We start from the raw sequence: 22,322 nt of genomic DNA, 5'->3' as shown, positions 1-22,322 counted from the left end.
GCTCAGTCTCTTCTCTACAGATAGGTGGTGATTGGTTCAGAGGCTGGGTCAGCCTTATGCTTTGTTGATTATAAATGGTGATCAGTTGTCTATGCTCTGAGCCTCTTCTCTCTGCAAGATGACACAAACAGGGAGGGGAAGAGGCCTGGTTAGTCAGAAGGACCAAATCAACAACATTTAAAAAAAACCTTGACAAGTAAAAGAAGGATGTCGGCTCTCCAGAGTACCAATCCAGCTAAATGGATCAGATTCTGTACTCTGATCAATCTGAACAGGTAAAGGGACAGTTTCAGTTAAAGCATCTCAAAATTGTCATCATATGAATTAGAGATGTCCCTGAAAGAGCCTAGGTCTCAGCACTGACTCCACTAAGAAGAACCAGCAGAAGGTTCCTGAAGGGTTCAGCTGGACCAAGACAATTTTTCACTCTGACATTATAACCCTACTATGACTGTTACTACCAGCATTAACATTATCTGATTTCAACCGCATGAGCTGTGGCGCTTAAGTTCTGAAGGCCTTGTCATTCTTCACTGATTAGTAATGAATTCTGGGTAAATTATTTAACTTTTAGTCACTGCTTGTGTAGTCCGATCCCACAGACCTTGCATAGACTCCACTAGACCCCTGAAGGTTTGCTGTGGTATCAACTTACTGCAGAAGTTAATGCTGGTTGTGACAGAAATGTTTCAGTATACTCAGTGCATTGCAGGTTTAATTTTATTTATATATATATATATATATATATATATTTGGTAAAGAAGCCTTGTTTTGCAATTACAGAGATCAGACTTTTCCTGTCGTTCTTCACCAGGTTTGCACACACTGCAGCAGGGATTTTGGCCCCCTCCATACAGATCTTCTCCAGATCCTTCAGATTTTGAGGCTGCCTCTGGGCAACATGAACTTTCATCTCCCTCCAAAGACTTTCTATTGGTTTCAGGTCTGGAGACCGGCTAGGCCATGCCAGGACCTTGAGATGCTTCTTATGGAGCCACTCCTTAGTTGCCCTGGCTGTGTGTTTTGGGAAGTTATCATTCTGGAAGACCCAGCCACGACCCATTTTCAATGCTCTTACTGAGGGAAGGAGGTTGTTGCCCAAGATCTCGCAAGACATGGCCCCATCCATCCTCCCCTCAATATGGGGCAGTTGTCCTGTCCCCTTTGCAGAAAAGAATCCCCAAAGAATGCTTCATGGTTGGGATGGTGTTCTTGGGGGGGTTATACTCCCGGGACAATCCCGAGTCACCTGCCAAGAATAGAACAGAGTCTCTGTCTATGTTTAGGTCTAAAGAAACTGTGTCTGTCCCCCGACCACCTACATTTAGAAAAGTTAAGCGGAAACTAAACAGAAGAGGCTAAAAAGAATAACCTAACTGAAATTAAAACAGCCACAAAGTTAGTCGCAAATAACACTGCAATCAAATGTGGACTGTTGAACATTCGATCATTATCATCAAAATCTCTACTAGTAAATGATCTCATTGCTGATCATCATATTGACTTATTTTGTATAACTGAAACGTGGCTGCAGCAGGATGAGTATGTTAGCATTAATGAATTTACACCCCCAACTCATATCCCTCGTACCACAGGTCGAGGAGGGGGGCGGCTGCAATATTTCAGTCAAGCCTATTAATCAACCCTAGACCAAAATCTGGATGCAGGTCTTTTGAAAGCCTCACTCTTAGTCTTTCCCACTCAGACTGGAAAGGTGAAAAACCAGTTCTGTTAGTTACAGTATACCGTCCACCTGGTCCGTACTCAGAATTCCTATCAGAGTTTTCTGAGTTTATATCAGAGTTAGTACTCAGTACAGATAAAATCACTATTCTGGGAGATTTCAATATACACGTTGATGTAGGAAGCGACAGCCTCAGTTCTGGGTTTCTTTCCTTACTAGACTCAATTAGCTTTTCCCAGCATGTGAATGAACCCACTCACTTCTACAATCATATCCTTGATCTTGTTCTAAAATATGGCATCTAAATTGACAAGCTAACAATTCTTCCCCAAAATTCTCTCCTGTCTGACCATTATTTTATTACATTTGAGTTTACTTTAATGGGCTCCACAACACCGAGGAATAAACTCCGCTATAGAAGATGTTTATCTGAAGCTGCTGTGGTTAAACATTTGGTCATCATCTCCAACAATGCCATATCTAAATTCAAATGAGGATTTCTCCCATACGCAGGTTGATGACCTTGTGATATGGCCACACTGTGTTGGAATCTCGACAATGCCGCCCCTCTCAAAAAGAAAGTATTTAAACTGAGGAGGCTGGCTCCCTGGTATAATTACCAAATCCGTGCCTTAAAGCAGACATCAAGGAAATTAGAAAGAAATTGGCGTTCCAGGAAGTCAGAAGAGTCTCACAGAGCCTGGAAAGATAGCCTAAAAACATATAAAAAAGCTCTCAGCAGTGCTAGAAGAAAATATTACTCAGCACTCATAGAAGAAAATGAGAACATAAGACTGCGGTCATCAAACCCCGGCTTAAAAAGCTGAATCTTGATCCAGATGTTTTGGCAAACTATAGACCCATATCGAACCTTCCATTTATTTCTAAAATCATTGAGAAAGCTGTAGCAAACCAACTACACAACCATCTGGATGGGAACAGTTTGTTTGAACAGTTTCAATCAGGATTTAGAGCCCATCATAGCACAGAAACAGCGTTGGTTAAAGTCTCCATTGACATTCTAATGGCCTCAGACAATGGATCAGCCTCCATACTTCTCCTTCTAGATCTTAGTGCTGCATTCGACAACATAGATCATAATATTTTACTACAGAGACTGGAATATGAAATTGGAATTAAAGGAACTGCACTCAGCTGGTTCAAATCCTACTTATCAGATAGACATCAGTTTGTTCATGTAAACAACAGCTCCTCCTCTGTAGTCAGTCATGGAGTCCCGCAGGGTTTGGTACTTGGACCAATCTTCTTTATGTTTTATCTGCTTCCTCTAGGCAACATTATTAGGAAACGCAGCATCAACTTCCACTGCTATGCAGACGATACTTAGCTGTACCTATCAATGAAGCCAAATGAAGTCACTCAGATAGTCAGACTGCAGGCATGTCTTGAAGACATAAAAGTCTGGATGACTGGAAATTTTTTACTTCTCAACTCTGACAAAACAGAAGTTATTGTACTCAGTCCTAAGCACCTCAACAAAATACTATCTGATCATCTCATCAGTCTGGATGGCATCACTTTGGCTTCCATCTCCACTGTAATAAACCTTGGATTAATTTTTGACCAGGACATGTCCTTTGTCCCTCACATAAAACAAGTTAGTCAGGCAGCTTTCTTCCACCTGAGAAACATTAGGAAAATCAGAAACATCCTTCCTCAGGATGATGCAGAAAAACTAGTCCATGCATTTGTAACTTCTAGGCTGGACTACTGTAACTCATTACTATCTGGATGTCCAAACAAATTTCTAAAAGGCCTTCAGTTCATTCAGAACGCTGCTCCACAAATATTAGCAGGAACTAAGAGAAGAGATCATAGCTCTGTGTTAGCTGCTCTTCATTGGCTGCCTGTAAAATATAGAGTAGAATTCAAAATCCTTCTTTTAACATATAAAGCTCTTAATGGCCAAGCTCCATCATATCTCATAGAGCTCATAGTTCCTTACTGTCCTAGTAGGCCACTCCGCTCTCTAGATGGAGGTTTACTTGTGGTTCCTAGAGTCTCCTAGAGCAGATCTTTCAGTTATCAGGCTCCTCTTCTATGGAACCAACTTCCAGCATCGGTCCGGGGGGCGGACTCTTTAGCAATTTTCAAGACCAGGCTTAAAACGTTCCTGTATGACAGAGCTTATAATTACAAAGTTAAAGTCCTCTACTCTTTAGCTATGCTGCCATAGGCCTAGGCTGCTGGGGGAAGGACTGAGCTTCTCTCTATCTGTCTCTCCCTGTCACCCTCTCTCCCCCTCTCCCTCCCTCTTGCTCGCTCTCCCTTCCTCCACCCTTGCATGCGCTGATATCCTACTTAAAAAACACAGTTTCACCCAGTTCTACGCATTTATACTGCATTTTCTGTTCCATGTTCTGCCAAAGACTCTGTCCCTCCCAGTTCCTCTTCTCTCTCTCCCTGTCCACATCCTGACTCACCATCACCATCCCATGTTCCTGCAACACCTGCTGGCCCCATATCTTCATGAATTCTGTACTACAGCTCAACTCCACCCCCCCCATGCCTATCTCACTCTCTCTCTTTCTCTCTCTCTCTCCCACTCTCAACCCAAACCGGTCGAGGCAAATGGCCGCCCCTCCGAGCCTGGTTCTGCCTGAGGTTTCTGCCTCTTAAAGGAAGTTTTTTTTCTCGCCACTGTCACCAAGTGCTTGCTCATTTGGGGATCTGTTGGGTCTCTTTAAATAATTTTATAAAGAGTTTGGTCTAGAATCTGCTCTATATGTAAAGTGCCTTGATGTAACTTTGTTATGATTTGGCACTGTACAAATAAATCTGATTTGATTACTCATCCTTCTTTCTCCAAACATGGCAAGTGGAGTTTATACCAAACAGCTGTAGTTTGGTTTCATCAGACCACATGACCTTCTCCCATCTCTCCTCTGGATCATCCAGACAGGCCCAGACACGCGCTGGCTTGAGCTGGGGGAACTTGCATGTGCTGCAGGATTTTAATACATGACAGCCTAGTGTGTTACTAATGGTTTTCTTCGAGACTGTGGTCCCACCTCTCTTCAGGTCATTGACCAGGTCCTGCCGTGTAGTTCTGGGCTGATCCCTCATCTTTTCCATGATCATTGATGCCCAACAAGGTGAGATCTTGCATGGAGTCCCACACCGAGGGAGTTCGATCAATTGATCTTGAACTTCTTCCATTTTCTAATAATTGCACCAACAGTTGTTGCCTTCTCACCAAGCTGCTTGCCTATTGTCCTGTAGCCCATCTCAGCCATGTGCAGGTCTACAATTTTGTCCCTGATGTCCTTAGACAGTTCTCTGGTCTTGGCCATTGTGGAGAGTTTGGAGGCTGATTGACTGAGTGTGTGGACATGTGTCTTTACGCAGGTAATGAGTTCAAACAGGTGATGAGTGGAGAACAGGAAGGCTTCTCAAAGAAAAACAAACAGGTCTGTGAAACCTTGAATTCTTACTGGTTGGTAGGTTGATTTTCTGGATTTTTGTTTTAGATTCTGTCTCTCACAGTTGAAGTTTGCCTATGACAAAAATTACAGACGTCTACATGTTTTATAAGTGGGAAACCTGCAAAATCAGCAGTGTATAAAATACTTGTTCTCCGTACTGTAGGCCTAGACTGCTGGAGGTTGCTCTCTCTCTCACCCAGCAATGCTCTGCTGGGAAACCTTGGGTCCTGTAATCTATGTGGATGTTGCTTAGCACCTACCTAAGCATTGTTGCAACCCCTAACCCTGATGGCAAAAATGGTCCAGGAATGTTTTAAGGAGGGCATCTTTGGGAAATGCTGGACAAATTAGTCCAATCCATGAAGGTCCCACCTTGCAATTTACAGGACTTAAGGGATCTGCTGATACCAGATACCATAGCACGCCTTAAGGGATGCAGTGGAATCCATGCCTTGATGGGTCAGGGCCTTTTTTGGCAGCAAGAACGGGTCTAATACAATATTAGGCAGGTGGGCATAATATAATGCCCGGCTGTTGTAAAATGTTACACCACAGAGCATTCTTAAGGAGCTGAAAGTGGACCAGAACCAGTTAAATAACCATCAACCATCATTAACACCTGTGGTTGCTGAAACTGGTCAGAAGAGTTTGTGCTTCGATGAAGCTGAGGCTTAAATCATTATCACCATTATAGTGTTTCATTGGTGCATAGTTATGCAGACAATCATCAGCACTGTATGAAATTGAATTGTTCTTCATTCTCCTGTTCTCCCAAAGACACAATGAGCATGTCACAGCTGAGTTGGGGTGCATTCTATAATGCTGGAGACTTGTCTCACAGGTATTTTAAACAGTTAGTCCAGAACTGAGTGCTCCTGTAGACCTGAAGACCTGTGCTGAATCAGGATAATCTTGTCCTGCACTGACCTCCATCTGTTGGTGGATCCAGCTGAGTGACTCTGTGATGCGAGTGTAAACACCTGGCTTGTTTCTCATTGCGCAGCCAATTCCCCAGCTGGTTGCCCCAACCAGCTTCCACACAGATGACTCCTCACAGGCCAGAGGACCCCCGCTGTCACCCTGATGACACACATGTAGAAAATCCACATGTGACAGTAGACCACCAGGCCACCACCACCAAATGCATCACTTCATTAACTGGATTAAATCAGTGAGCTTTGACTTTTACTGGAGAACCAGTTCTCAGATCATCTTTCAGGATGTATCCTCAGTGAAATCAGGTTCTTATGGCATTGAACAATAAAGAACAGAATTTATCTGAGATCTTCTTCTACTTCTAAAGAAATTGCATCTAGAAGAAAATAGCTTTGTGCTTTGTATTGAAAAGCAGGATCTCCACCTTGTTGGACAGGGTTGCTGTCCTGTATGAAATCCTGATTATGCAGGGATTCTTGATTTCTTTGTTTTTATTTTAAGAGCAGGGATCCTCAGGCATTATCAGTACCTGACAGGAGTCCACTCCTCCCTCCAAGTACCCTGCACAGATCATCCAGGAGGAGATGAGGCCCTTGTAAACCTCTGGCTGGTTGCAGGTCTTTGTGGACAGGAGTGGTACTGCAGCTGATCGCAGAACCACACTGGTCTCTCCTGCAGAAGCCGTATCAATGTGCATCAGACAGAACAGGATCATTCAACCCCCACCAGGATACATCTCCATTGTCATGTGGAGGTGGGGGAGACTTACCATCAGCCTCAGTTGCTCCCCATCCAGAAATCCAGCACAAAGTCCCCTCCACAAAATCCTCCCCATGGTTTGGCAGACAGATGGGCTGCACGTGGCCTAGGAGGAGAGATTGTGCCACAGCTCAGACAACTAACTCACAGTGACATTCTCAATGGAATGTACAGGTGAAGAACTGAGGAAAAACCAGGGACTTTGATAACACCTTAGCAGGAGATTAATTTCAGTGAATGAAATACATCGAAGTTGTGACAAGTATGAAGATGCATTCATTTAATTTCATACATTCTCAAACGCATGCAAATAATATGTTCACTTATTTACTGAAGCGTGTTTCAAAAGTGATGAATTCACCTACTTGTAGACATACCAAATTCCAGTTTCATTTGGTGAACTATATCTGAGCTGTGAAATATTGTCATGTTTGAACGGTGAAACACATTTACAGACTTCTGTATTGAAATAAATTAATAAAGTACATCTTAGCTGTTACAAGGACATATTTGAATGGTGATCCATTTACTGACTTTCTGTTAAAAGCATACAATTTAAAGGTGATGAATCCCTCAACTTGTCAATGAAATTGCAGTAAATGTCTTCATTGAGCTGCTTCACTGGTACAGGGTGGCAATGTGCCTTGCTCAAGGGCAGTGAGGCGGTAATGAGGATGGGGTAGGCTGTCCTGGTCTGAGAACTGGAGTGGTGACCCCAGATAATGAAATTCTGTGACTGGTTTTATTGTGGAGCAGGAAGCCTACAAGAAAAAGACACTGTACCACTAAGAACACCACTGAAAACCAGAGACTTGGCCAGTTTCATCAGTGCCACATCGTAGTCCAGTCCTTTGGGCCGGTAGTGAGTGTGGTATATGATCTTTTCCACAGCCAGAGACTGCGCCCCATTGACCGGCTGCTCTGTCAACCCCACATGGACCATCCACATAGAGGGATCTGCAAACCTGTGGAGAGGGACAGAAACATGTCAGGATTCATAAATTCATCTGCCTCTGTATGCCTTATCCCTGCACTGACGGTTGGGATGCTCTTCTGGAAGTTTCTCCATCTCCATACAACTCTGGAGCAGGTCCAATCAGCAGAGTTCTCCACAGCTAGACTCTAGGTGTGTGTCTGTCCAAATCATATTCATTCAGCTGAGTTAATCACAGGTGGATTCCTGTCCAGGTATAGAAACATCGCAAAGATGATCCAGAGAGATGGCGGAACCTGAACTGAACTTCACTTCACTTAGCTTAGCTTAACACAGTTAAGTGTCTGGATTATTCTGTCTAGATATTTTAATTCAGACATTTTAGTCTAAAATGTTTAAACCTGGGTGGCATGGTGGTGTAGTGGTTAGCGCTGTTGCCCCACAATAAGAAGGTCACGGGTTCAGTTCCTGGCTTGGGTCCTTTCTGTGCAGAGTTTGCATGTTCTCCCTGTGTCTGGGGGTTTCCTCCCACCATCCAAAGACATGCATGTCTAGGTTTACTGGCAATTCTAAATTGACCGTAGGTGTGAGCATGAATGGTTTCTTGTCTTGGCCCTGCGATGGACTGGCGACCTGTCCAGGGGGTACTCTACCCCTAAACCAATTTGAGCTGGGATTGGCTCCAGCGGCCCCAGAAACGGATAAAGCGGTTGAAGATGAATGGAAGTCTAAACCTTGTTTTGTTTTCATAATAATAGAGGACTGATGAGAGGAACATGATGTGGTCCAGGGTGTGAGGCCTTTCTGAGATAACTATATGAACCATCTCCAAGCAGAGGATCTGTTGGTAAACCCTCACCTTCAGTATAACACCTGATAAAGATTATGTGTATTTTTGACTCACCCGTACACACAATGTGCTGCTGTGAGAATCCAGCGCGTGGTTATGATGGAACCCCCACACAGATGCTCACTGCTGTAATGAAGGCTCACCTGCCAGGGGAACTGACCTGGTCTAGAGATGTTACCTCCAACAATACGATTGTTGTGTTGAGGCCTGAAGCCACACTCTGTAGACAGAGAGGTCACAGGTGACAGAGCTCTTTTATGATTTGAAACGCTGGAAACCTTAGTAGGTCAAGGAAGAACATCATTGCCTACCCTTCAGTAGCATTGCAGAGCCAGAGATGTCAAGACTTCATCTATTTCAGTCACTGATATACTGAAACACTGGATCATACATTTTCCATAATGCACTTCTCTTACCTGGTCTTTCATACAGACGAAGTGTATGTGTACCATGTAACAGAGTTTGGTCCAGTTTAGAGCTGAAACTTTAATGGTTTCACCTGAGTGCATGCTAACACAGTCAAATAAACACACATGTGCACACACTAGTTATCTATGGAAGCCCTGAGAGGCAAATTATTAAAAAGTGAAAAATGTCTTGCTGCCATGGCAAAAAAAAAAAAAAAACATTAGCAATTTGAGGAGTTTATTGTTTTGAATAATGGTTCTTCATACTAATAACTCTATATTTTATGCTAATATTTTTTATGAATATAACATTAAATGCTTCATGTTCAAATGAAATAAGTTATCAGTTATTACAGTAGGAGTAAAATATTTAGTTAGAAATTATTGATTATTACTTTCAATTAGACATTTTTCACTTTCAGTATTGTAGAGTAACACTGTCAAAATGACTCCTGCAGGACAAGTAAAAAAAAAATGCCTATTTTTCAATTAACATTCAGAGCTTTTATAGATAGAATAGATCAAGACACTCTGTTTGCTTTCAAGTTGTGTTGCTTTGCTTTCAAGAGTGTTTTACATGAAAAGACCCAACATCAGATATTTCCAAGGTGATTGTTTACACACAGATGAAACATGCAAGCAAGCACAACACGCAGTAACTTTTTTCTGACTCCACATTAAAGACACAGTAGGGATATCAGTTTCCTCACCCAAACATTTCAAAGTGGTCACCTTCCCTGAGCTGCACTCAGGCTTACTGTGACAACACAAACCACATAGGAGTCCGGGTCAGAAACACACACTTGCAACTGGGCTCAAGACCTGGAGCTTGGCTAACAGGTTAGCTGCATGCTAAATGACAACTGTTTTAAACAGAAACACAGAAACAGATTTTCACAAATACATGAGAGAAACAACACATACACAGAGCAGCTCCATCTAATGTAACTCTCTGATGTCCCACACCGATGGTAGGGCACAGAGAGCACAGAGACCATGATATTAGAACCATTTCTCCACTCTCACATGATCACAGCACTTCTAATTTACACAATCATAGAATATGGCTGTGACTGTCACTCTGTTTGAGCAAGTCCAAGACAATAGTCATGCTATTTAATGGATATATTTTCACTGGTCAGTTCCAGACATTGACCATCAAGGTTTTGGTTTGTTGTACCTGAAAGTTGTGGTATTCTGCAGCTTGGTGATCAGGGGCTGGGTTAAGTTGATAGACACCAGGTTCTGCTGCAGGTCATGCTCGATAGAAGACAGAGAGACAAAGAACGACTCCACATACCTGATAGACACACAACAATGCGTAAAAATTTACTGACAAGAAGACTTACTATCTGTAAATGAAGTTCCAATCAGATCGCTTCACAGTGGTAACAATGATGATACATGGGGGGGCAACTTGGTTTAAGAATCTTGCCCAAGGATACTTTGAAATGTGCACCAGCGAAGCTAGGCATCAAACCCCAGACATTTAGACCAATGGTGGACATAAAACTAGCATAAACCTTAACATAAACCTCTGATCCAGATCTATACAATAGAGGTCCTCATCCCGCAGGTGGTGAATCATTGCCACACCATGTTCCTGCAATGTCTGCTGCTCCCATTTTTCTAACTTAATACAGTATCATATGTTCCTGCCGGCACCTGTGTTGAATATCCCCTCCTCCTGCTCTCATCTCTCCCTACTCTACCCAACATTGCACCCCCCTGTGTGTCTCTCTCTCTCTCCCTCTTTCAACCCAACTGGTCACGGCAGATGGCCACCCCCCCTGCTGCCAAGTCTTTGCTCATGGGGGATTCTGTTGTGTCTCTTTAAATAATTTTATAAAGATTTGGTCTAGACCTGCTATATATGTAAAGTGTATGTAAAGTGCCTTGATGCAACTTGGTTATGAATTGGCGCTATATAAATGAATCTGATTTGATTATGGTTTGAGGTATGGCTATAAATCTACTATAACATCATGACATCATAATAGCGCTGAAGATTATAAACACGGATCTCTAACACCTTGAGTATCCCAGCTGCTTGCAGGCAGAGACCCCCAGCCAGTTGTTCCAGTCCTCTGAGCAGACAGTCCTCCACACTCCATGTTTCTGGACTTGAAGCACAGAACTCCGTCCACTCAGACGCACTGATAGAGATAGATAGAGCGAGAGAGAGAGAAAGGGATAAAGGGAGACACTGATTGAAAGTTTTATGATGTATCTTCTCTGGCCCATGTTAAGTCAACCGAGTCCAGGTCTGAGGCCTTAACTATACAAAGATGATTCCAATCTGAGTCTGGTCCCTAATGTGGGATCACATGTTGCAGGTTTTAAATAAAGCTTGAACAGCTCATAGTCGTAAACCTGGCCCCCACCTGGCTTCAGTTGTGTAAGTAAAGTAACTTTACTTTGTCACATAATTTTTAAAGGACAGTTTCAACTGAGTTAATGTTTGACACATTTGTGTGTTTGCGTGTGTGTGTCTGTCTGTCTCACCACAGCCGAGCTCGTCTTCTCCATTGTCACATTGCACCTCTCCATCACACTGAGCTGATGAGATGATGCACTGAGAAGAGCCACAACGGAACTTCCCCAAACAACTGAGACCCACTGTACACATACATGCATACACAAACACACGGAGCATGCTAGTTACTGGGGCAGTGCTTCAATACATTTGTGCACTAATTAATTCATTCATCCATTTCCAAGTTGCGGGTGGATTGCTGAAGCCAATCCTAGCTCACACTGGGTGAGGGCGGGCTACACCCCGGACAGGTCGCCAGTCCATGGCAGGGCCAACACATAGAGACAATGACATAACAATATGAGTGTAGGTATGAGTATCTACAGGCAATTTAGAGTCACCTAAGCTAAACATGCATGAACATGCAAACTCCACACAGAAAGGCCCCAGGCCTGGGAATCAAACCCATGATCTTTTTACTGTAAGGCAACAGCACTAACTAATTTGTCACTATGCTGGCCCAATTCAATACAACAAAATACACTTCTGTTTTGGTGCCACTACCTAGCAGACATTCATGCAGAAAGCTGGTTTTCATCTTTTTGCCTTGTGCTAACTAAGGATAATTAGTATGCCTGATGCTGCATCTCATGGCAACTGAGAGGGACAGACTGAGGGAGCTCCACCAGATATAGTGATCTAAACAGTCAAGACCACCTAAGCACCGTCCTCCTCCAGGGATAATGTTCTGGCGGAGCAGAACAAACTAGTGATGACAAAGACCTGGTCTTAATTGTTCAGTTCTGAATACTGAAACCATGAACTTCCAAATGAAACACAAAGTAAAGATGGCTGAGTTTGTGGGGTTTCTAAATTGTATAAATTGTAAGCATTGCATCAAACAGACTAATTCCTCAAAACATTGAGCTCCTTCACCTCCAAGGCCAATGCCAAGAGCAAGAGTCATCACAACAATGATGCCTGAGGCAATGAGTAGTTCAAAGCGATGGGCAAAAAGTCTGTTCTTCCAGCATTTCTCCAGGCCATCCTCTGTGGAGACACAACAATTCATAAACATCCATGAACTCAGACATTATGCAGCATGAATTTTATTGTTTAATGTATTTTATTTTTTATTTTGTGTTTTAATAATTTAGAAACCTTTCAGAAAGACTATCAAACAGTCTTTGGGTCATTTCTACCATTTGGGGCCATTTAAGTCAGTATGACGTTATATAGTATATTTTGTTTCAAAATATTGTTCCTATGCTGACTGTCCCCCCTGTTACTCTGATGGATATCCCTTTAAATGCACTCACTGACTATTGCTCTAGTCACATGATCCCCGGGAAAGAGCAGAGAATCTTGGAGAGAAGTCTTCTCCAAGAAGCAGAATTTGTATTTGGACTAATCCTTTTCACCCTATGCATGCTTCTCTTAGGCAATATTATCCAGAAGCACAGCATCAATTTTCAATGTTATGCAGATGATACTCAGTCATACTTGTCAGTGAAGCTGGATGAAACTATTCAGCTAGTCAGACTTCAGGCATGTCTTACACATAAGACATGCCTGAAGACATAAAGGCCTAGATGACCTGCAACTTTTTACTTAACTCACTTAACTCAGACAAAACTGAAATTATTGTACTTTGTGTCAGGTTTTGAGTTTTAGTGTTCTGTCCTTGTAACTTCCTGTTTTATTTTGTAGTCCTGGTTCCTTCGTGTTCCCCGTTACTTTACTTCCTGGTTGTGTCCCATGTTGATTGCCTTCCATGCCCTAATGTGGATCACCTGTGTTTTGTCTCGCACTGTATATTTAAGTCCTGTTTTCAGTCTAGTCCTTGTTGGATCCTTGTTGTCCATGCTCTGTCTAGTCCTTGTCAGTTCTTTGTCAGAATCTGTTCCTGCTCTGTATGTCCATTCTATATTAAATTTTTTTTTTTTTTCTTTTTAATCGTCACCTACCTGGTTTATGGCTCCTGCATTTGGGTCCTCACCCTGCAACGCACTTCACCGCATTTTGTGGCGTGACACTTTGCCCAACCTGGATGGCATTATATTCACCCCCAGTTCCACTGTCCTTTGAGTCATTGTTTTTACCAGGACATGTTCTTTGTACATCATATAAAAACAGTTCTGCCTCCACCTGAATAAAGGAACCTTCACAGCTATCAGGATGTCCCTAACAATTCTCCAAAAAAAAGAAATTCATTCAGAATGCTGCTGCATGAATTTTAACATGAACTAGAGAAAGAGATCTCCTGGGGGACCCTTCTGCATTGGTTCCCAGTAAATGTGAAAACAGAATTTAAAATCCTTCTCCTAACATACAAAGCTCTCAATGACCAAACTCCATCATATCTCAGAGAGCTCACAGTTCCTTATTGTCACAGTAGGTAACTTCACTCTCTCGGTTTAATTGTGGTTCCTAGAGTCTCAAAGAGTATATTGTGAGCTAGCTCTTTCAGCTGTTAGAATCTTCTATGGAACCAACTCCCAGTATCGGTCCGGGGGGCAAACTCTGTTGCAGCATTCAAGGTCTGGCTTAAAACCTTCTTTTATGACAAAGCCTATAGTTAAACAGTTAAAATATAATTACTGTGTCTTTAGTTATTCTGCCATAGGCCTAGACTGCTGGAGGATGCACTTAATCTCTCTCTCTCTGTCTACACCTCTTTTGAATATCCCCTCCTCCTGCTCTCATTCTCTCTCTACACTCTCTCTCTCTCCCCTTCTCTGATGCATTGTCAACATTACATTACAACACTAAATGTCTCAAAACAGTTTTTTCTCAGGTTGTGTTTGTCCTTTCTGTAATTTCTCTTCCTGTCCCTGTCCTGTCCATAAAAAGTTTGGTCTAGACCTGCTCTAACTCGGTTATGACTTGGAGCTATATAAATAATTTAGATTTGATTTCTGTGAGTTACCATTTTCTCCCTGGGGCTGTGTTGGTTTCGTCCCATAGTCCAAACATGCAGGTCTAGCTTAGTTGGTAAATCTACTGTATATTGCCCATAGGTGTTGGTGGTCCCTCAATGTGTTTGCCTGGTGATGGACTGGTGACCCCACCCAAGATATTAGCTGGGAAAATTAAATGAAATTAGGTTGTTTCTCGATAAGAATGTTGAAATTTAAAACAGGAAAGGAAATCATGATAACGGTCACTAGTTCTGTACATGAGCAAGGCCAACTTAGGGCTTTTTGAGCAAAAAAAGCATTACTTAGGCAGGTTTGAAATGTTCCTTGGGCCTGACAAGTATTCATCAGACATGTGACTGCTGGCACAATGGTGAGGAATACAGCAAATCAAATCAGATTTATTTGTATAGCCCCAAATCATAACATACTTATATTAAGGCACTTAATATATACAGCAGGTCTAGACCAAACTCTTTATAAAATTATTTAAAGAGACCCAACAGATCCCTCCAAGGAAAAGATTTGTAGGAATAAGGTTGATCATGGTTGAGCATGAATTTTTTGTAAGATTACTACTGGTCAGAGGTTTTGACAGTGTTCTCTCTGAGAGTGCTGAACAATTTGTGTGGGATAGCCCATTCAAGAAAAGCATAAGAAAAACTGTGTCCTCTGTCTTTGTTCCAAAGAGACCTGCGGCCCTAGACTTGGACAAAGCACAAAAGGACAGTTGCTTGTCCAAGAACTCTGTCTTTGTTCCAAAGACAGAGAAGAGTTCTTTGAACTCAGCTCTGCAACAATATTCATCTTGCCACACCTATGTGAGAAGACAATGCAAACTTCAGTCCAGCTGCTACTGGTCATTGCATGTGACCCAGGTCTACAAAAACCTGTTTGTTTCTCCTTTCTCTCTCTTCTCCCGAGGCTCTTGCTTCCCTTGCACCTGTTTGGGCCCCTCTCTCTTGGTTCTTGGATCCTCTGGATCTTCTGAGGCCTCCCTTGGACTAGGTCTACTGACTTGGAAGTTAGCCCTGACCTCCTTTGAAACTCTTTACTCTTCCCATGGTAGCAATGCTAGGTCCTGCGCAAGATTTCTAAGAGTGGACAAACTGAATGCCAGCAGACTTGATGCAACGTCTCCCTGCTGTTTCCTGCAAGCAACAAGCCTAAAGTTAGCATCAAGTGCTAACTTAACTGCAACACCAGCAACCCAAAAAAATGTAAGGAACTAAGGAGGAATCAAACACTCTGACCTGCAGCTCTAGACTTGGACAAAGCACAAAAGGACAGTTGCTTGTCCAAGAACTAGGTAATATTCACTGGTTCAACCTAGCATAAAACAAGCACAGCTAAGAATAGGGCTGTTAACCCTTGTACATGTAGATTTGGTTTGTATGTAGATTTCTGGTATTTGTATTAGTTGGTGGTTAGCCACTATTCAACTTTAGCACATCACTTGCCCTGCATGCAACTAACCCTCCCCTGTTTTACCCTGGCACCAAATATTTCAGCTGGTCTTAGCAAATGACCACATGAGACATGAGGCCCCAGCAGCATATTGTTTGTAGTTTCATTGTCTGCCATTTGGCCACTGTTATGTTGCCGTTTTTGTTTGCTACTTTATAATAAATGCTGATCTATTTGATGATGCACAAGAAGGAATATTGCCAACCTCTTCCATGCAGAACTCTTAATACTTCTACTTTAAAATATAGTTGTAGTCAGTGGTGAACTAAGCCATTTGGAGGCTCCACCTGTGTAAGTTGTACCACAACAGCAGCTTGAACCCAAGCATACTGTCCTGCTGCCTGAAGCTTGAAACAACCAGTCAAAAACTTTCAGAAATAATGCACAGTTGAAGTTCCAAGTATGGATACCTACTGTATACCCAAGATTATCTACAAATAAGAGATAAGTGCACCACTAGGCTGGAAAGATGTAACATCAGTCACATCTTCACGTTTCAAATCTCAAGCAGGTCCCTCTGTAACTGTTCACTGCTCACCAACAATGCCAATATCAGCACAGGGGCTCACCTTGGAGAAATGGTTGTACCTTGGTGACAGGCATGTTTACACTGGGTGCAGCTACAGGACGGGCTTCATCAGGTTTGGCAGAAATATTCTCAGATTCAGGCTCAGCGGTGAAGCTGCCGAGGGGACTGACATTCAGTGTGGTGGGGGTCCCGACAGTAGGGAGGTCTTCCTCTGTTACAGAGACCACCTCTATCCTGGAGATGTCTGCTTGCTCAGGTGTCTCTGCTTTTAGTCCCTGAACAGACAACATAGAGGAAAATGATTCACTATGAAGACCTCAGTCATCAGTGTCACCAATGTCTTTATTTAATACATTGGGTAGAAGGATGATTGCTCCAGCAGTGGAGAGTAATTAACGATGGGACTATCAACTTCTTACTTTCTTACTCCTCAAGGTTTTCAGAAAAAGATTAATGAACACTTCTTGCCTGTTTATTTGATAGTACAGTCAGCCAATCAACAAAGATATAAAATTCAGCTCCACTCAGAGTGTTGACTTACTGTTGGGGGGGTTGATGAGTTACCAGCAGTGTTGTCAGCAGGATCTGTAAGGGAGAAAAGCTGTGGCATAAGAGGGAATTAAAATGGCAGAAAGCAAACAGGTTACTCTTCTGAACCATGTCCAACATACTGATGTTCATGAACGTCTTCGTCATTGTGCCATTGTCCACACTCAACTGAGCTTCATCTAACACCATAACCCCAGCTTTGTGTTTCTCTGCTTCTCTGCTCTGACTCTGTCTGTCTCCTATTCCTCTCTGTTATGTTGCACCCTCCTGTACTGCTTACACTTTGGTACAAAGAGACATTTGAGTAGGTGAGTGCTGCTTGTTGGGGAGGGAAAGTATCAGATAGCTCTGCAGCTCCTACTCTGTGGGTAGAATTACACACTCCAGTGTCTCCTGAGTCTGGGGAGGTGGGTGAAATGATGAATATGCACATGCATACATTTGCATTGTGGTGAATTATAAGAGTTATGTCCTGATGTACAGGATGAATAAACTTAATAAATAAATAAACTTAACATCTGAATTGCTTTGATGTAGCAACAACTTCTCATGGACTGAGAGCATGTCTTTGGATGGTGGGAGGAAACCCATGCAAGCACGGGGAGAACATGTAAACACTGCACAGAAAGGGCCTGGGAACCAATCCTGCGAACTTCTTGTTGTGAGGCAACAGTGCTAACCCACCTACAAACAGATGTTACAAATTCCACTACAGCTCATCTAGAGATGGTATAAAAGTTGCTTTATTTCACTAAGATCAAGCTCAACACAACAAAATTTAATAATAATGCTTTATTAAATAAATTTGTATGTCTTATTCATCTTTAAGTTGTCAAGGCTTCAGATTTAGATTTTTAAAGGATTATTTTTTATTTATTTATTCATTTATTTTACTTTAGAGGTCAAGCTCGTATTTTAACAAACTGTACATCTACTTATTTCACCTAAAACACTGAAAAACTGTGAAAACTAGGGATTCATCAAAAGATCACTTTAGATGAAAAAAAAACCAGAACAAAACAAAACACTGTATCAGTGCTAAGACATTAACAGATGGCTGTTTTTTCACAGTTTTGTCTCTGACTGTTCCATGCTTCTGGAACTGATGTTACAACAAAAGAAGTGACCACTATCAACCACCCTCCAAAAACCATCAATGTGGAATTTTCTTCTTTTTTATTTATGTTGAACGTAATTACAAAAAATTACAACTGTTTTAAAGTATGTGATATTAGATAGAAATACTAACTAATACTAAGTTAGTATTAACTAAGATTTAAGAGTGAGGAGAGCAGGATAGCTAATGGAAGATGTTGGATTCAGGGAATGTGCGTCCAAGCTGGATCCTAATTATGTTATCCCTCCAAGGCAGGTACGTATGGGTGCATGCATGAAACAAATGAGTACTTAATTGTATGTCTCACAATTCAAAGAAATTAAGCATTATATATATTTTCCTTTGGGCTCTGAAGACCATGGTGGAGGCCAAATACGAGTTAGCAAAGGAGAAGGCTAAGGCTAAAGTTGAAAAGGTGGCTCTGTTAGCCTTACTTCTGACATGTGGACATCCATCAACATGGATGCCTTTGTGGGTGAGAAAAACAGGCTCAGCTCAGTGCTGTTTGGAGTGCAGGTATTCCCCCAATCACACACTGCTGAAAATATAGCTCGTGTGAAAGCCTCACTGACGGAGGAATGGGGAATCACTAATAAGGTGACATGTATGGTCACTGATGGTGCTTCCAATATGGTTGTGCGTGTGAGAGAGCTGAAGCTTCGGCGCCATATTTGCATTGCACACACACTAAATCTGATAGTGAAGAAGGCACTTGACCATAACCCTGTGCTCTCTGGCATCTGGGCTGGTTGGCTTCTTTAGAAGCCAACTAGAAGTGTTCCTGCTGCAGTGATTTAATGGCCTACTTATCTGTATCTGTAACGGAGAAGCTTACACAAGTGCAGCTTCATCTAGGGATGGCAAAAATAAAGCTAATGCAAGAAGTGGAGACCATTCTTATGCTGCAACGTTTGGTGGAGCTAAGGGAGCCAGTAGCAGCAGCGTTAGCTGGGCTACATGATATGCCCATGATCACTTCAGATGAGTTCAACATTGTTGGAGGGTGCCTTTCTTTGCTGTCTCCCTTCTATGATGCCACTGTAGAGCTGTCAGCTGAGGAAAATGTGTCTGCCTCCAAAGTTGTCCCCCTAATGAAAATGCTGGAGCAAAACCTTCAGGAGGAAATAGCAACGCCGGCAACTGCAGTGGCATTGGAAATGGGAGACCAACTCATCAAGCAACTACGGGAGGAGCTTTATACTTATTGGATATACTTATTGGATTGGATTTTTCAGTCAAACTAAAGCCACTGAAGCAATAAAGCAACTGACCTCAGAGTGTGCTACCATTATAAAGGCACCACAAAGCAGAGAGGAAATCCCCCAGGCTTCTACCTCTCATGATGTCACTGAAGGTAATCTATTACTTTACATTTTGACATCAGTTATTCCTATGAGAGGAATTACTAACATGATTTGTGGTTTCCTCTTAGGTAGCAAACTGTGGCATTGTTTAGACACCAGCATCATGGAGGCAAGGAGGTCTCAAAATGTCACAGCAGATGCCACTGTGGAGGTCCAGCGGTACCTTTCAAAGCCAAATATAGGAAGACTGGAAAACCCTCTGGAGTGCTGGGAGAGGCAAAAACTACTCGCATTTTCCAAATATCTGTGAAAAGTGATTCTTTATCATTTCAAATGATTTTAATCTGCATATGTCGTCCGGAATGCCCATTTGCCTAGCAAGTTGAAGCAGTTGGATCACAAGAATATAAATCTATTAATCGTTACACCCCTATAAGCTAGCTATCATCATATCATTTAAGTACAAAAACTAAATTAAACAAGCACCTCAATAATGAATCTCAAACAAAGCAAAAGAAGTAAATTTCAAAATTTTACATAACATTTACCCTATCAACTCTATTATAGCTAAATTCACAGATGTCAGTGACGCCTGTACTTTCTGTAACAATGACATAGAAACATCCTTACATTTATTTTTTTGTTGTGGTCTAGAACACTTGATAAACTTTATCATTATCTATGCAAAAATCCTTATTCACAAACAGAAGTTTGATAATTCAATTCCTAAACGTGCCCTTTCTCTATGAGAACCAAACTTTCGGTTTAAATTTCTTTATTTGGTAAACAACAAAAAAACAAGCACTCACACACTTGTTTAACTGGAATGAAAGTAAAATGTCTAGAATAATCATTAGCTACTGTTCAACAACTGAAAATGGATCCAATGTTTTTGTGTTTGTTTCAGCTTAGACTGTTGGGATATCTGATTTTGTTTCTCACACACACCTTTGCACTTTGATGATTATACTGTCTAAACTTAGTGAAACACTCGTTGTAATATCTGATTTTATACTTCTCACATGCTTTTATACTCTTTGATGATAATATTGTTTGACTTTAATGAACTGCTTATGATAGAGTGACACTCACATGAATAAAGTAAGAACTGCACAATGTAATGAGGATAGAATGTATAGACATGATTGAAAAACATCTTTTATGAAATATCCATATACAGTATATGATGCAACTGTGACCTTCTACTAATTCCTGACTGAATGCAGAAGATACACTGTGGTTGTGTGGATTGTGGTTTGTCTGTTCTTCTTTTTGCACAAAAACAGGGACGATCAATGGCCGCCAGAAGCTGATTGCGAGAGTGGAGCCAGATTTCACGAGGAAGAAATGTACACTCCGAAGAGGACTACACCCACATACCTAATTTCCTTTGTGTAACCATAACATAAGCTGGACCAGGGAAAGATAGAGCATCAGACTTTGTGAACTGATGCTGGAGTTGTATGCTGGTCAGGGAGACATAGTCTGGTGCAGAGGTCAGTAAACTATTTCTTTTTTTTATAGTCTACTTTGCTGTTAGATGTTATAATAAAACATGTGAAACTGATTTGGACGTCTCCTGCATCCTTCATCAAATGAATGCGCAAGTTCAATTTGGGAACTCAACAAGACACAATTGAATTTTAATGTACATTTAATATTTCTGCCAAAAGGCAAACACCTCCTGAGGTGAAATGGGAAAAGGAAGAAGCTTTGTAAGTCATGCTCAGCCTTAATGGCTATTCTGGGGAACTCATATAATATGTTTGAATCATAATCTAGTAGTGTAACAGTAAAGCAGAGCAGCTTACGTTATCATGGCCTTGAGGAGCTGCTCGTGCAAAGGAGAACGACCTAGGGAATAATGGCCTTGAAAAAACTGCTCTGAACAAGAAAAAAAAAGGGGGGGGGGAGACCCGAGAACTGCAAAGACTCACTGTCATTCGAAAGCAGAAAAACAACTCCATAATAGGATAATAAACCAGAGCATAGGGGGATCCAGGGGGTACAGAAGACGGGGACCTCTCTTTGTTGTTCAGAGCATTTTCACACATGGCGCTTGCATGTAATGCTCTCCAACGATCGTTGAATAAAGAAGTGTTTATCCTCACCCAGTTTACTTGTCTTCGCATTAATTCGGACTTTGGGACAGCAACCATGAGAGCATAGCAAGTGCGGTTGCAACACTATAAAACTGTCTGCAAATTGTAGGTGTAGGCCTACAGTATGCTTTTTACAAATTCAGTTTTGTGCTACTGCTGCCCATTAGCCACTGATAGCGACTGTAGCTGCTAGCTTGAAAATGCTTATGGCAGCCCTTGCTAGCTTGCTACAATCCTGGCAAATCAGGTGATGGTCAACCTTTTTGGATAAAATCTAGTTTTGCCTGAAAAGGCAATCTTGAAAAAGTAGTATCCAAAATATAAGCCACATGGTCTTCTTCTTCTTCTTCACTAGCTCCCGCCATTTCCTTCCTCTCCTTCTTCGTCTTCTAATTGTGATTGGTCCATTTCTTGTTAACCCATTGTTTCCCAAGAAATATTAGTCCAAGTTTATAACAACGTTCAAGAAATTATTACTAGTACCGACTGTTCTTCAACAAACTAGACTTCATGAAAACCTGTTACTGTCATAAGATGACTGATGACATTCAAAATATTGTCGCAATGAAATGGCACTCTGGGATCAGATGAGCAAGGAACATGCAACCTTGTTATTGTGGCCACAGCTCCTGGTTTCACCCATACAGGTGAGGCAAAAGGGAAGATCTGGACTGGCATACTGGATAGAGCAGTTAATGGAACCCTGACAACTTTCAATTTAAGTGTTCAACATCAGGGAAATTCATTATTTCACATAGCTCACTGTTCTCTTGAAGGGAGCTGCACCCAAACAAACACACTCACACACATACAATGAAAAGTACACAGTCCATCTTGTGCTTTA

General features: G+C 41.8%; 1 protein-coding gene across 1 annotated transcript; it reads right to left on the bottom strand.

Annotated features, from left to right (window-relative positions):
- Positions 1-4,727: 4,727 nt before the first annotated feature.
- tmprss3a (transmembrane serine protease 3a) lies at positions 4,728-17,102 on the bottom strand. The gene is made up of 14 exons (XM_029529750.1): positions 17,064-17,102; positions 16,447-16,681; positions 12,429-12,542; positions 11,522-11,635; positions 11,049-11,172; positions 10,197-10,316; positions 9,727-9,773; positions 8,664-8,829; positions 7,621-7,790; positions 6,836-6,931; positions 6,596-6,738; positions 6,058-6,210; positions 4,902-5,043; positions 4,728-4,807 (listed from the first exon to the last, which is right to left on the bottom strand). Exons 1-14 carry the CDS (start codon positions 17,100-17,102, stop codon positions 4,728-4,730), a joined length of 1,743 nt encoding a protein of 580 aa, XP_029385610.1.
- Positions 17,103-22,322: the final 5,220 nt, after the last annotated feature.

Source organism: Echeneis naucrates, chromosome 21 (genome assembly GCF_900963305.1).
Source record: "Echeneis naucrates chromosome 21, fEcheNa1.1, whole genome shotgun sequence".
NCBI lineage: Eukaryota > Metazoa > Chordata > Actinopteri > Carangiformes > Echeneidae > Echeneis > Echeneis naucrates.
The sequence above is the reverse complement of the archived record's forward strand: the minus strand, read 5'-3'. Positions and strand labels throughout refer to the sequence as shown.